We start from the raw sequence: 17,024 nt of genomic DNA, 5'->3' as shown, positions 1-17,024 counted from the left end.
AGCCTATAAATAGTTCCAGGTCTATCAGTTGACTTTTATGAATGTCTTCCAACCAGGTCTGGTGAGGTGCCAAGTATCGGCCCCGGCTTAGAAGTCGATTTTTGGGATTCCTTAGGGACTAAGTGACGTTGCTCCCCTTGCTGTTCTATTGTACTCCCTTTTTGGTTCATCCCGCTGGAGGAGGGGTGTGGGGCAGACGGGACACACTTCCTGACTGTGTCTTCAGTGTTGTCCCCGTACTGCTGTGGACCTGTGAGGGGACATTGTGTCTCATGTTGGGGCATGGCCGCTCTGAGCAGGCTTGGTGGACCTCGAGGCTTGGTGGACCAGGATGAGGGCTCTCTCTGTCTCGCTCTCTCTTTCCATCTCAGTTTGCTCCCATGTGGTCAGGACAAACCCAACACTCTCCCAGCCTATATCTTCAGTGCTGTCCTCTATAGTAACATTATTCTATGGAGGGGTTAAACATAGTTCAGATTGGGGCTGGCCCCACAGTCCTGTCTGTTAATGCACTGCTTCATGCTGGAGTGATTCCCTCAAGGCTTGGCACACCAAAAGGTTGTCTAGTCTATCTCTCCCTTTCCTGTGGAGACATAAACAACACCCTTCCCATGGGTGAATTAGTGCCCTGTGCCCCCACTATCATCATCTCCCCCTCCCCTTCATTTTTAGTTGGATGCCATATACATCCCTGGATTGGGTCTGACCCCTGCCAGAGTGCCTGCACCTCAAACTGAAAATTAAGCATTAAATAAATTTCCCTAGATGCCCATTGTGCTTTTTGAGCTTACCTCAGTGGACTCATGTTGTTCTTGCCCTTTTGTGCTTGGCTGACTTCACTTAAAATAATTTCCTCCAATGATAGGCTTCATGCGTTCATCACTGCTTTTTAGGATGTATAATACTCCTTTGTATGTACATACGAGAGCTTTTTAAACCATTCATCAATTGATGGAAATTTGGGTTGTTTCCAATTCTTTGCGATTGTGAACTGCGCTGTGATGAATATTGGAACGCAGAAGTCTGGTTGTGATCTGTTTCTTACTTCTTCTGAGTCTATGTCCAGTAGGGAGATTGCTGGGTCATATGGTAGCTTGATTTCCATTTGTTTTAGATATCACCAAATCGATTTGCATAGTGGCTGTACATACCTACAGGACCACTAGCAGTGGATGAGAGTTCCTATCTCACCATACCCCCTCCAACATTTGTTGCTTCCTGATTTTTTGAATTGAGCTAACTTTGAGGGTTTTAGGTGGTATCTCATAGCTGTTTTAATTTGCATTTCCCTATGGCTAATGATTGGAAACATTTTCTCATATGTTTATTGGCCATTAGGGTTTCCACCCTTGTGAAACTTCTGTTCAGGTATTTTGCTCACCTTGGGCAGGAGGAAAGTAAAAGGAAACAGAGGAAAGAGCTAGGAGGTAAAAGATACATAGAGGAGTATAAATATAAGAATTTCATAGGCAAATATATTAATATATAAGGATAGGGGTGTTGGTCTATGGATATATATTTATATGTTAAAGTATTAAGGTAGCAGACAGACTTTGGGCCTCTACTTAAGTATTCCCCCCAAACAAGAACATTTTGTTCTAATAATCTGGCATTCTGTGATCCTCACCTTCCTGACACAATTGCTGAGGACAAAATGAGTGCGTAAACAAATGTGGTGAAGAAAGCTGATGGTGCCCAGCTAGTGAAAGATATAGCACCGGGGTTCTTAAAGTCTAAACATACAGCCATCTATCAGGGAAGCAACAAAGCCCACATGGAAGAAGCACACCAGTCTGTGTGATTACGAGGTATCTATAGGATCAGGTATCAGATTAAACAAACAAACAAACAACACTCCGCCTCCCCACCAATTATATTGATGTGAAGGAGAAGGGTCAGAATGGAGACCCAATTGAATATCCCTCACAGAAAGGACGTTCCAGCCAGGGTGAAGTATAGAACCGATGAAACACACAATATTCCTCTGGTTCTTTAATGTTTCCTTTGCCCAACTATCATGACCCCAGTTCTACTGCACAAATACTGCTAGAACAGAGTATGTACATTGGTACTGACAAGAGATTTTGACACGCGGAATCCAGGACATATAAACCCCTCAGGAACAGTAATGGGAAGAGTGACACTATGAGGGTAAGAAGATGAGAATGAAGGGGGAGAAAGGGGAACCAAAAGTAATGAGGGATGTATACACCCCACCTCCCCCACCCCCAAGGGGATGAACAACAGAAACATCAGTGAAGGGATTCAGAGAACGGTGTAAGATATGAAAAAGTAATAATCATATATAATTTACCAAGGGTTCATGAGGGTGGGAGAGGGAGGGAAAAAAGAGTTGATAATATGGGCACAGTAGAAAGATAATGCTTTGGTGATGATGGCAACATATGTACAAATTTGGTTGATGTAATTGATTTATAGATTGTTATAATATCTGTAAGAGCCCCCAATAAAATTATTTAAATTAAAAAAGAAAACTCTTACAGCCTGTGCTAAAAAGTACAGATAATATTTTGTGACTGAGAATAAATTCAATAATTATTTTTAATTCCTTGTAGTCCATCCAGAAATCTTTATTAATTTTATTTGTTTTTGTTAGTTTTCTATTAGCCACTTTTCATGTGATATCAAAGTAGTTTTCTTGATTCTAATTGAATGTCTACTAATGAAATGGCAAGCTTTCTCTTTGACTCTAGTTTGATAAAACAATGAACTAGTTCGGGATTTTAAAGTAGTGTTCTCCAAAGAAGTCCCCAGCTTCACCTTCATTAAAAGACTTCTTTGAGAGTTCCTTCTTGGACTCAGACTTGCAGTCTTTTGTAACCATTATTTGAAGTGATTGTTATGTATAATAGTTTCTAAAACTGAAATTAGAAATTCTCTTCCTCTACCTTTTTTCTCCTTAAGTTGAACAGGTACTACGCTAAGGAAATCCAGATTTTCTTCCAGGCCATTCCTTCTTAGATAGCTACATAGACAAACTCATATTCTACTGAAGGCAGAGAAACACTTGAATTCTGATTAAACCAACTACCACAAACACCGCTGTGTGTTGTGTTTGGGAGACTCAAGACTCTCACTGCCCCGGAGTTGATTCTAACTCATCTTGACCTTATACAGGGCAGGGTAGAACTGCCCCTGTGGGTTTCTGAGGCTGTAACTCTTTATGGGAGGAGAAAGCCTTTAGTAATTAGGTTGAAGTTAAGGATACCCCAAGATAGCTAACACAGCTATTTACAGTGAACCCTCGTTTATCGCGGTTAATTGGTTCTAGACCCTACCATAATAAATGAAATTCCGTGAAGTAGGATTCCTTATTTGTAAATCAAATATTTTCATAATTAGAGCATAGAGGACATGAGAAAACACCCTTTAGTTACCATTACACTCGTATTACCAAATTTATTAAACAAAAAAGGGAAAATACAGTAAAACATTTTGGACGTTACAATTATCATTTATTATATTATTTATGGCATCAAGCGTGTGCAGTATGAGCCAATCAGTGGCAGTAATGACAGAGCATGTGCTGTTACGCAAAAACTGCGATAGAGTGAAGCCGCGGAAGTCGAAGCGCGAAGTGGCGAGGGTTCACTGTATATAATAAGTCTGTTTTAGGTATTAATATTAGTTATCTATAGCTTATGAATATTGATAGATATAATTGAAAGCATATTGAGGAGCACAGGAATAAAGATGAAATAAGATTGAATGTGTCTACGTAAACCAACAAGGTTATTTAATTGCCATTATCGAGGTGGAAATCCCCCAAGGTCACAATCAGAACTAAGACTAAACACAAACTTTAAGAACATGCTGCTTTTGTAAGATTGATTATTACTTTTATTACTTTGTAGACTTGGTTGCATAGTGGGTTACAAGTTGGCTTCTCATCGCCAAGTCAGCAGTTCAAAACAACTCTGGGGCTTGGTGGGAGAAAAGATGAGAATTTTTACTCTGGCAAAGATTTATACCCTCAGAAACCCACAGTTCTACCCTGTTTTATGGGGTCGCTATGAGTTAGAATTTACCTAAGTGAGTGTTGTTAAAGATAATGTTACTCATTTTTCCCTGAAAAAGAATTTTTTAGGAATTCAGAGTGGTGCGGTGGTTAAGCACTGGGCAACTAAGTGGTCAACGGGTCGCTGTAGAGAGCAGTGGTGGTAGTCTGCTTTGTGCAAAGATTGACAGCCTTGGAAACTGCATGGAACAGAGTTGCTATGAGTCAGAATCGACTCAACATGGGCAATGGGTTTAGTTTGGTTTGGGGTCTTATGGTCTATACCAAAAGTAAAATTTTTTTGAAAATAAATTTTTTATTGCTTTCCCAAGCAGATTTCAAATTTTATACAGAGGGTATATTCTATATCAGTAACCAAATATTTATTATGTTAGAATGTATCTTTCCACACACGCAAAATTGTCCTAAATAATGGGGGAAAGAATATTGATTTAAAATATCAAGAGAAATTTTCACAATGTCACAAGAAAACATTAATTTTAGTCATGATACAAATATTAACTTGATTGTAGATTAAAAAAAAAGATTGAATATAATAATTTTTGTTATTAGGAAGGTGCTAAAATATAAATATTTCCTGAAATCAATTACTTCTGTGGGACATATTTTGAACCAAGCAGGATAATTTTTGAAGAGCTTTAGAATATACTGAAGAAAATTCCTTCAGGTCTTCTCTCTACTATAATACAGTAGATTTAATTGTGTGAACTACACGTCCCAAATCAAACAGACCAAACTCACGGTCACTGAGTCATTTCTGACTCATGGAGACCCTAGAGGACAGGGTAGAACTGCCCTGTCTGTAACTCTTTACCTGGGTGTGGCCAGCCTCATCTCTCTCCAGTGGATAAGTAACCAAAAGTCGTGTACAAATTGAAGAGAAAACTTTTTTCTAGCAGTACAGAAATTCATAGAGCAAGAAGTTAATCATTACCTCTCATTTTATGATATTGCAGAACAAATCAACACATTCTTTAATAATTGGATTCCAATGAATTGATTTTCATTCCTTTTGGACACAAACAATTTGGGCACAGAAGGCCATACTTACAATTATGTGTGTGAATATGTGGATTGTGATCTGCTAAGGCACCCTGGTGGTGTCATGGGTTACATGTTAGGCTGCTAACCAGAAGATTTCACTCTGCTGAAGAGTTACAGTCTCAGAGCAGAAACTAACAGGGGCAGTTTCACTTTGTCCTACGGGGTCACCATCAATCGCAATCAATCATTGGCAGGTTTTTGTTGTTGTTGTTGTTTTAAGGCAATTTAAAAATTTGGAATTAACAGAAACAAGAATTTGGAATCGGGTCCTAATGAAGTTTTTCTTCACTTTGTGTATAAGGAAACACACATTTCCTGGAATACAAGGAGGAAATTTCACTCACGGGAAAAGAGAAACAAAGGTTGATTTGGGATCTTCAAAACTGAAATTGCTTCTACTTAAGAAATGTCTCATCAACCTTCAGTACCTGAATGAACTACTTATGCTGTGGAACTCCACTACCCAGTTCTACTGCAAAGCCAAGCCAAGTCAAACAAAACAATACAAGCAAACTAATAATAACAAAAAGTATTAACCCAGGCAATTAGGTTAACCTTATTCTAAATCATAAAATAAAAGCAATATTTTATCAACAGAAGTGATTTTCGAGACACAGATTTACTTAGGCCAGTGCACTGAATCTGTCATCCAATATTTTGTTTCCTATCATTCTCTGGCTTTTATCGGTCCTTGTGCATATCCTTCATTAGAAAAGATTTAGCTGAGACAAGGCGAACAGGAAACCTCCACTCTTTGTTCTGATGGTCCATCTTTAAATTTGTAGAAGATAAGCATTTAATATCTAAAATTAACCACTTTGGATCATGTTTATATAATTCTTTCTCTGATTTATCAGTTCAATACATGCATCATTACATTATTATTATTTATTGTGGATAGGAAAATGATCTTGTTGTTGTGTATTTTCTATATAGAAATAATGAGATTTGATTCTCCCTGAGGCTGAGGGGAAAAAACTTATCATCTAAATTCTGCTCACTGGACACTCATTTCAGATACATTCTGTATGAAATTTTCCTTTTCTTTTTTCTCTCTTAAGCAGATGTCTTCAATTTTTCCCTAGAGCCATCAGACTATGTAAACAAGTTCCATGCAATCGCTCTGATTTTTCTAGCATATTATTCTTTTTCTCATTTCTCCTTTTAAATTGCTTTTTTGGGGGTGGTGTGTGAATCTCTATTTTATTATCTCTTGGATTTGAGTTTGACATCAATTCATACAGAGTATCTACAGATGAGTGAGTTTCAATCTGCTGGAAATTTATTTTTCCGCACTTAAGAGTTTATCTCTGATAAAGTCTCCATTACAAACATGTACATTTATGAGATAGATGAATATAGATTACTTTAGCAACTGATTTTAACTTCATCAAGGGCTTGCATATGTAACTCTCCTGGTTGTGTGTGGTCAAACACTTTGCATTAGTCTACTAACTGAAAAGTTGGTGATTTGCACCCTCTCAATATCATTGCAGAATAAAGTCCTAGTCATCTACTTAAATAAAAGTTACAGCCAAGAAAACCCTATTGAATATTTCTATTCAGTAATTGATAGGTCTCATAAGGAATATGAGGGGCTACCTCCAAAAAAAAAAAAAAGGATTTTTTTGCAAAGCAATATGTTTAATTTTTTTTTTTTTTTACAAAACAACCTTATCACCTTCAAAGTACTCTCCACTACACTACACTAAATACATTTTTCAAATCTGTGATTCCATTCTTGGAATCATTTTTCCAACTCACCTGCTTGCATGGCTGACAGCCCCTCCCTCATCTTCATCTCTTCTATGTTGTCAATTTGCTGTCCTTTCATGTCACTTTTCATTCCCATAGACAAAAGAAGTCACACAGAGTGAGGTCAGGTGAATACGGTGTGTGGGGCAAGAGAGGCATACTGATTTTTGCCCCAAACTGGTGCACTGAGATGGTTGTGTGAGCAGGGGCATTGTCATGGATATAAAACCAGTCTCCCATCTGCCACAAATCAGGCCTTTTTGTTGCACACTGTTAACCCAATCTTTTCAGAACCTCTAAATAGAAAGCTAGATTAACAGTCTGACCTGGTGAAATGAACTCCAAAAGCACTAGGAGTCAATATTTTCATCCGTACAGGAAATTGATGGACATCTACTATGAGGTTTGTCATCGATCGACATTTCAGCTTAAAAAAAAAATCTCTTATACGCTTGATTCTTATCCTTATAAATAGGCCTTATAAGCTGTGTTCAATATCATGATAGTTTCTGCGGCAATTTTCCTCAGCAGAAAACAAAATTTCACAACTGCACGCTATTCTCTTAAATCAAGGTTCGAGCAAAACTGCTTTTATGAAGAAGTTCACTGTAACCAGAGAGAAGCTTTCCAGGAGCTACTACTGGGTGCACTAACTCAGAGTGAGTTGTTCTTTGCTCACCTAGCAGGAAAAATGCACACTACTTAAGCTCCTCTCAGTCCAGCACAATTCTGGGTTCTTTGGGTACCCGCTCATAGACTTTACAGTGATGGGTTTGGCTTTTTGGTGTGCATGAATAACTCATAAAATCATTTGTTCTTAGGGTGTTATAAGGAGAAAGTAACATTAGGAATATTATCCGGACTGCAACAGGCTTTGGATGGCCATGTAGCAGATAGACAGTGGGAGATAATGAGAAGAAAGGAGGACAACCAGAGGTGGTCAGGAAACTTAGGTAACCTCACCTGTCAGTTTTGCTTGCTCTAAATGGTGTATGAACTGACATGTCTTCATGAGCTCACAACAGAATCGTCATTTCACCACAAGACTCCTATCCCTTGAGTTCCTCATTTTCATTAAGGATCACATTAGCCCAGTGACTCATGTCTTCCTCCACCTAATTATTAAATTATTTTGCAATGTCTTGTGTTCCTATTCATACCTTTTCATTCCCATGGCTAGAACCAGATTTATAACTTCATTACCCTTTGTCTGAATTACTGAATTACCTTCTAACAAGTCATAATCTTCAATATACTGTGATCATTTCAGAAGACTTTTCCAAACATTTCCCTAAGATTGTCACAGTTCTGTAAAAATAATCAGTGATCACCTATTGACAGCAAGAGAGACAGAAATAAGAACTTTTTCTACACTTATTTTTTTAATATTAAAATCAACCACAATAATGTACAATTTCTACTTTCATTTGCTTTTCTGCTCTTTTCCAAATAGCTGGCAAAATAATTGCTATTTAGTGGACATCCCCCAAGTACTTGCATGCTATGATCTGGAGTCCTGATGTTGCCACCACCTAGAATACACATTTTCCATTTTACTCCTCTAAATCTTGCTCATCTGACACTCATTTCAGATATATTCTTTATGAATTTTGTTTTTCTTTCCCAACCAAATGTCTTTAATTTTCTCTTTAAACTGTCAGACTATATAAACAAGTTCCATGTGAGAGCTCTGGTCACATTGTAACCTAGTTCCAACTGCCATAATCTAATTGACAATATTTTCATAGTCTCTGTCTGATACCACGGCTATTTGCGTCCCTCAACTCTGTTCAGAGGGGATCCACCAGAGGCTTAATTCATGCGGAAACCCTGCAGATGGATTGTGGGCTCCCATTGCCATTCATAGGCTTCTGAAAATTGGGTTCAAGCTTTGATACCTTCTCTTCCTTCGTATTTATCCTTGGATCACACGTGCTGGTGATTGTAAATTTCTTTAGGGAAGAACCTACATTTTATTATTTCTTCTCCTTTCTATATAGTGCATGCTTCAATGACATATAGTTTTTAGATTGAGTATAATATGCTATAGGTATGTTAAAATGAATGTTACATACTCTGATGTACTTCATAAAACAGATTATTTAAAATAAACCTAAAGATGCAATGTTAAAACAATAATTTGTGGTATATATAGTTTTACAACAAATAAAGTGACTGTGGTGGCTTAAGTGTTGCTATGATACTGGAAACTATACCACTGGTACTTGAAATACCATAGAATAGCAGCAAATGCCTTATTAATATGATTAGAACATTGTCAGATATAGTTCCAGTGAAGAAATTGAAGACTTTGCTAATTCACTAGTCTGAAGTTGATCAAACGTATAGTTAAGGTGCATTGATAATTCCCGGTGATTAGAGTGCAAAATATGGAAATGAAGAAAAAATATTGCTTGGAAAATATGGCCTTGATGATAGAAATGAAGCTGGAGATCACATGATAGAATGTTCAAAGACCAAATATTTGTTCACTGTGAATACCCTTTTCAATAGCACAAACAGTGACAGTACATATGGTGAAGGAAGCCTGGTGGCACTGTGGGATAAGCGTTAATTTGGTAAATGCAAAACTGGTGGTTTAAGCCCACCAGTGCTCCGTGGGAGAACGATGAGGCTGCTTGCTATTGTAAAGATTTACAGTCTTGGAAATCCAGTAGAGGGTCAATATGAGTGGCAATTGTCTTGACAGCAGTGTATTGTACACATGGGGCACATTGGATGGAACACACAGGAATCAAATCCACTACATAGGTGCAAAGAAATGACAGAGAAACTCAAAATCTTCAGTCATAACAAAGCCAGGGCTGATAGTGAAATAAATTATTGCATGCTCATACACGAATTCAAACTGAAGCTTAAGAAAACTGAAATGAGTCTATGAAAGCCAAGTAGACCCTTGATATGTCCCATTTGGGTTCAGAGAACATTTTAAGAACAAACTTGACTCACAGAACATTCGTGATTGAAGAGCAGATGAATTGTGGGATGAGATCAAGGATGCCATACAGGGAGAAAGAGGTCGTTAAAAAGTTTGGAAAGAAATAAAAGACCAAACTGGTTGTTGGAAGAGAATTGGAGATTTGCTCTGGATGAAGTAAAAGAGCCTAACAGAAGATTTCAAAAGGTGACTGAAGAAGACAAAGTGAAGTATTCTAATAAAACGTGCAAAGACCTGGAGTTAGAAAAGGGAAGAACACAGTATTTCTCAGGCTAAAATATTGAAGAAAAAAAATCAAGTCTAGAAATGTAACGTTAAAGGATTCTATGGGCAAAAAAATTAACCAATGCAGGAAGCACCAAAAGATGATGAAAGGAATGAACAATCACTGTGCTAAAAAGAATTGGTTGCTGTTCAAGATTATGAACTGATAGTAATGTGAGAAGAAATCCAAGTTGCACTGGAGGCTTTGGTGAAAAAAACAGGGCACCAAGAATAGACAGAAAACCAATCGAAAGGTTTCTACCAAGAAACTTGGAAGACAATTGTCTGACCAACTGAGTGGAAGAGATCTATGTTCATTTTCATTCTAACGAAGGTACTTCAAGGACATTATTGAACAATATGATTAGTATCATATGCAGGTAAATTTTTGCCAAAGATAGTAAACAAAATGATTATAGCAGTACATCAACAGGAAATTGGCAGCAATTTAAGCCAGAGAATGTTGTTGGTGATGTCAGATGGATCTTGGCAGAAAGCAGAGAATACCAAGAAGTTGCTTATCTGTGTTTTCTTGACTATGCAAAGGGATTCACTGTGTGGATTATAACAAACTATGGGTAGCATTGTGCAGAACTGGAATTCCACAACATTTAATTGTGCTCATGCAGAGCCTGGCTTATGCAGTTCTTTGAACAGAACAAGGGATTCTCAATTAAAAAAACAAAACAACAGAAAACAACGAATGCTACAGAAGATGTGGAGAGAATGGAACACATATACATTTTTGGTGGACTTGTAAATATATATAATGACTATGGAAACCTAAAAACAACTGGGAATGGAAATCCCATGTGATCCAGCAATGTCACTAATATGGTGAAAAAAGCAAGTGGTGCCCGGCTATCAAACAGAATAGTGTCTGAGGTCTTAAAAGCTTGTACTGGAATAAGCAGCTATTAACTAAAGGTGAAGCATTAACTAAAACCACATGGAAGAAGCACACCAGCGCGTGTGATCCAAGGATAAATACAAAGGAAGAGAAGGTATCAAAGCTTAAATTCTGTACACCCAATTTTCAGAAGCCTATGAATGGCAATGGGAGCCCATAATCCATCTGCAGTTTCCGCATGAATTAAGCCTCTGGTGGATCCCCTCTGAACAGAGTTGAGGGACACAAACAACCTTGATATCAGACAGAGACTATGAAAATATTGTCAATTAGATTATGGCAGTTGGAACTAGGTTACAATGTGATAGTTGGTCATTTGATCTTCCTTCTTGGCTCAGCTCATTTTGGATCTATTCTAGTTTTAAATGTTTCTTGCTTTTTTTTCAACAGAAATTTTTTTCTGGTTCATGTAAATATTTCCAGTGGTCCTGTCTCCTTCCCTTCCCCTTTCTCTCCCTCGTTCTCTTCATTCCTTCTGTTTCTGTTTTGTATATTTCCCACTGTGTGAAGCACAGAATGGATGGATGTATAGAGACAATTGGTGCAATGGCTTATCAAGGACATGGATGGGAGATGTTGGAGGATAATGAGGAGCACACAATGAGTATAAAAGAGGGGGAAGATGTTACAGAAATGATTGTGAAAATGTCTATACAACTAATCTTAAGTATGGCTGAACTATGGAAGTTCATGATATAATTAATCATATCGCAATGAAACTAAGAAAATTAGGAAAACATTGGGAAAAAATGAAAAAAAGCAAGGGAATGCTGAGTGGTTTAAATCAGGAAAGATGTGCCTCAGGTTGCATCCTTTTATGAAACTTGTTCAATGTGTAAATGAAGCAGACAATCCAAGAAGCTGGACTATATGAAGAAAACATAGGATAAGGAAGGAAGGAAGGCTTCTTAGCAACCTGTGGCACGTGTATGATATAACTGCTTGCTGAAAGCAAAGTTAGGTTGAAGGACTTGCTGATGAAGATCACAGACTACAGCCTGCATTATGGATTGGATTGTCACTCACTCACTCAGTGCCATGCAGTCGATGCCAACTCAGAGCAACCCGATTATAGGGAAGGGTGATGCAAGGATAAGTACTAAGGACACTACTAATCAACCCTACAAAGCAACCTTATAGAAGAGAGTAGAACTGCCCCTGTGGGTTTCTGAGATTATAACTCTTCATGAGACCTCATCTTTCTCTTGAGTGGTTGGTGATTTTTGAACTGCTGACCTTGTGGACCATGGGTTACAGCTCAATATAAATAAAAAATAAATCCCCACCATTGAACTGATAAGAAATAGCATGATAAATAGAGAAAAGACTGGCAAGGATTTCATTTCACTTGTAATCATAATTTACTTGTATTGATTATGGATACAAGTAAAGAATTTCACTGAACAAGAAATAAAAAAATATACTGCATTGGGTCAATCTGCTGCAAAATACTTCTTTTTTAAAATCATTTTGGGGGGGCTCATACAACTCTTATCGCAATCCATCCATCCATTCATCCATTGTATCAAGGACTTTTGTACATTTGTTGCCATCATCATTCTCAAAACATTTTCTTTCTACTTGAGCCCTTGTATCAGCTCCTCATTTTTTCCTCTCCCTCCCCCACCTCCATCTCTCATGAACCCTTGATAATTTATAAATTAGTATTATTTTTTCATGTCTTACACTGTCCAATGTCTCCCTTTACCCACTTTTCTGTTGTCAGTCCCCCAGGAAGGGGGTTATATGTAGAAGATTGTGATCGGCTCCCTTTTTCTCCCCCACCTTCCCCTTCCCCTCCTGTCATCAGTACTCTCACTAATGGTCTTCAGGGGTTTATTTGTCCTGGATTCCCAGTGGTAATCCTGGATTCCCTGGATTAGCAGCGCTGTTGCTGTTAGGTGCCGTTGAGTAGGTGCCCAACGGAACAAAGCCCCGCCCCGCCCTGTGCCAGCCTCACGTTTGTTTCTGTGCTTGAGCTCATTGTTGCAGCCACTGTGTCAATCCATCTCTTTGAGGGAGTTCCTCTGTTTCGCTGCCCATCTGCTTTACCAAGCATGAGATTCATTTCAAGAGACTGGTCTCTGGGGATAGTGTTTTTGAAGTTAGTGGAAAGTTTGAAAAGTTTCTATCACATTATGACTAATAAAAAGGAAGTCATTCAAATCAAGTTCAACGTACCATAGGCATTGTCATTAGTTATTAACATAAACAGCCATTAATTCTATTTGAATTTCAATACATTATTATATAATGTATAATAAATTATTATACAGACTATAATAAATCTGGTCTGTAATCTAGGATACTTAATGTCTTAATTTCATATGGGCTCTTCTCTAGGATGCATAATGTCTTCACTTTGAATCCTAATTAAATACAGATCAACTATAAAATCCTACTTTCCTCCCTCTTCCCTTTGAGTTATTGCTATTAGGGTAAGCCTCTGATTTTAAATATTGATATCATATGGTTAAGGAAATATTCTTTGGGGAATTTATATTAAAACAACAGAATATGTTAAGTAGCTCAGTGTCCAAAATTATTCTGAAGTCTGTAATTCACTTAAAATCTCCTTCACTGCGATGTAGTCAATTCTCACTAATAGTGACTTTAAGAAGGGGTAGAACTGCCACTGTGGGTTTCCTACACTGTAACTCCCTATGCAAGTAGCAAATCGCCCAACAAACCCAGGAACAAGGGAACAATAAGCAATCTAAAATCGATGGGGAGGAGGGGAGAGAGGGCCTGGTGGTGTTTGTTCATTTGCAAAGTAGCTGAGAGAAAGCACTGAGAGTTGAATGAAAGTCAAACATGATAGTGGGACAGGAAGAAAATATAAAGAAATAGAGGAAAGAACTAGGAGGCAAAAGACAGAGGGGCATAAATTTAGGCATGCATATATGTAAATACATTAACATAAAATGATAGGGTTATAGGTCTAGATACATATATTTAAATGTTAAGCAGTAAGGTAGCAGACACACATTGAATCTCTACTCAAGTACTCCCTCAATACAAGAACACGTTGCTCTAATAACCTGGCATTCTGTGATGCTCACCTTCCCGACACAATCGCTGAAGACAAAATGGGTGAATAAGCAAATGTGGTGAAGTAAGCTGATGGTGCCTGGATATCAATAGATATAGAATCTGGGGTCTTAAAGGTTTGAGGCTAAACAAGTGGCCACCTAGCCGGGAAGCAACAAAGCCCATGTGGAAGAAGCACACCAGCCTGTGTGATCACAAGGTGTCGACAGAATATGGTATCAGACATCAGAAGATCCCAAACCAAAAAATATATTGATACAAATGATGGGGGTACTGTCGAGACCCAAAGCTCATCTGTAGATAATTGGACATTCCCTCACAGAAGGGTCACAAGGAAAGAATGAGACAGCCCGGGTGCAGCACAGCACCGATGGAACACAAACATTCTTCTGATTCTTAAAGCTCCGCCCCTCCCTCACCCCATCTTAACTCCAGTTCTACCTTACAAATCCGGCTAGACTGGAGCATGTACACTGGTACAGATATAAGCTCTCGACACATGGAATCCAGGACAGATAAACCCCTCAGGAACAGCAGTGGGAGTGGCTATGCCATGAGGGTAGGGGGAAGGTAGGGGGACAAGGGGGAGAAATGGAGAACCAAATACAATGATGTATAACTGCCCCCCCCCCCCATGGGGACAAACAACAGTAACATGACAAAAGGAGACAGTGGGCGGTGTAAGATATTAAAATAATAATAATTTATAATTTATCAGCAGTCCAGGAGGGTGGCAGGGTGGGGGAGGAAAAAAGGGGAGCTGATACCGAGGGCTTAAACAGAAAGAAAATATTTTGAAATTGATGATGGAAACATATGTATACATGTGCTTGATACAATTGATCTATGGATTGTTATAAGAGCTGTTACATTCCCCAATAAAATGATTTATTTGGGGGGGAAAAAAAAGTAGAAAGCCTCATCTTTCTCCCTTGAAGAGGCTGGTAGTTTTGAACTGCTGATCTTTACAGTTAGCAGCACAACATGTAACCACTATGCCCACCAGGGCTTTACTAATAACCAATTCCAGACTTTCATATTTACTCCAGTCATACAACTCTGAAGTAAATATTATATTTTCCTTTCCTGTTTACCCAAGGGTAAAATGAAGAGAGAGTAAGAGAAGTTAAATAGGAGAAATATGTGCTTTGTGGTGAATTTGCAATCTCTATTAAAGATAACAAAATTATATAATAAAATAATAGGATTATATAGAAATCATTAGAGGTATGCTGCAACTTAAGAATTTATCTGTACTTGTAAGACAAAACATAATAAAATCACTATCATTAGTCATAGTGTGTGTGTGTGTGTGTGTGTGTGTGTGTGTGTCTCAACCAGCTATTTAGGAATATTGCCAAGGGAAAATATTGTTTATATTCTGTTTAAAATTATTTCCTAATTCTGAGTACCCTAGAATGATGGTAAAAATAAATATCGTTAAATCAATAAAATTTGTATTCTTGTAGCTATTCAAAAATTATATTTTCATTATTTTATCAGTTTTAATATATTTCTTTTCAGAAGTTTAAAAGCTTTATCATTAAGCATTCATTTAGTTATTTTCCCCCACACGAAAACCAATCCTTCCACAGTGTTTCTTAACAACTAATACCGACATCGCACAAGTTTTTGGAATGCTTTCTTGAAGTCTTCATTAAAGATTGTATAGATTAGTGGATTTATAAGGGAATTCAGATATCCAAGCCATGTCAAGAAATTTGACATGTCCTCAGAAATTTCACATTTCTCACAAACGTTAACAACCAGTTCTTTTACGAAAAAAGGAAGCCAACATATTACGAATGCACCCAATATTAACCCCAAGGTGGTGGCTGCTTTGCGTTCCCTTGTGCCGGAGATCCTTTGCCGTCTCCAAGATTTCTCATGCTTGAATTCAGACCTAGTATTTTTCACCGTGCTATGAGCTTTATCAAAGTCTGTTGATGGCTCAGATAAAGACTTTTCTAGAATGTAGGGTGTAGAGACCAGTCTCGTTTTTTTCTCACCCCCCTCTAAGAGAACTTGGCCATTCAGCTCCTCTCTGGCAATCCTACTGGCTTGTCTCTTGTGGTACAATGTCTTTGCTGCTCTATATATTTTGTAGTACAGAATCAAAATCAAGGTTAGTGGGATGTAGAAAGCCCCAAATGTTGAATAGATAGTAGAAACAATGTGGTCATGCTTGATGATGCACTCATCTTCTCGGCTTGTTCCTTGGTGTCTCCAGAACAGAGGTGGCATTGAGATAAAAACAGATATAATCCACACCACCGTTATCATAATGCCAGCATGCTTGGGAGTCCTTTTCCTGGCATACTCCACAGCATCTGTGATTGCCCGATACCGATCCAAAGCGATAGCAGAGAGATGTAAGATGGAGCAGGTGCAGCAGGTCATGTCAACACTCAGCCAAATGTCACACACGACTTGTCCCATAATCCAGCTCTCTCTCACAATGTACACAATGCTGAACGGCATCACCAGCACAGCGACAAGAAAATCTGTGACTGCCAGGGAACAAATTAAATAATTGGCTGGGTGATGCAGCTTCCGGGTCACAATGATTGCTGCTATCACAAGAGAGTTGATGGTCGTTGTCATCAGTGCCAGCCCGGAGAGAGTGACGGACACCAGAATTTTAGATGGCATTCCCTGTAGCCGTTCTTCTGATGTCAAGTTATGATCGGACAGGTTTAAGAAATCCATTTTTGTTTGTTTCAAGAGATTATTATACCTGAAAGACAGATACCTGTAACAAAGGAGGGGAAAAGACAGTTTAGAGAAAGTTTCAAAGATTTTTATCTCCCTTTCCCAATATTTGAAAAATTAGGTATATATGTCCATTTCCCCAGGATAGAAAAAGCGAAGTCTGAGTGCAGGCTTTGTTTTTTCTTTTTATTTAAATTAAGACACCCAAGGAGAACAGTAATAAACTCTAACTTTCAAAATATGTGTTAAACAAATAGAGCAACTTTTAGGAATAAGCAAGCCTAAAAACT

General features: G+C 38.2%; 1 protein-coding gene across 1 annotated transcript; it reads right to left on the bottom strand.

Moving 5' to 3' along the window:
• Nucleotides 1-15,624: 15,624 nt before the first annotated feature.
• HTR1F (5-hydroxytryptamine receptor 1F) lies at nt 15,625-16,731 on the bottom strand. Its single transcript, XM_004706432.2, has one exon. The coding sequence runs from the start codon at nt 16,729-16,731 to the stop codon at nt 15,631-15,633; it is 1,101 nt and encodes a 366-aa protein (XP_004706489.1). The 3' UTR covers nt 15,625-15,630.
• Between the last annotated feature and the right edge of the window lie 293 nt (nt 16,732-17,024).

Source organism: Echinops telfairi, unplaced genomic scaffold, assembly GCF_000313985.2.
Source record: "Echinops telfairi isolate 266 unplaced genomic scaffold, ASM31398v2 ScPeMD7_6;HRSCAF=24_1, whole genome shotgun sequence".
NCBI lineage: Eukaryota > Metazoa > Chordata > Mammalia > Afrosoricida > Tenrecidae > Echinops > Echinops telfairi.
The sequence above is the reverse complement of the archived record's forward strand: the minus strand, read 5'-3'. Positions and strand labels throughout refer to the sequence as shown.

Coding starts and splice junctions, on each gene's coding strand:
- HTR1F (XM_004706432.2), bottom strand. CDS start 16,731: ATGGATTTCTTAAACCTGTCCGATCATAACTTGACATCAGAAGAACGG.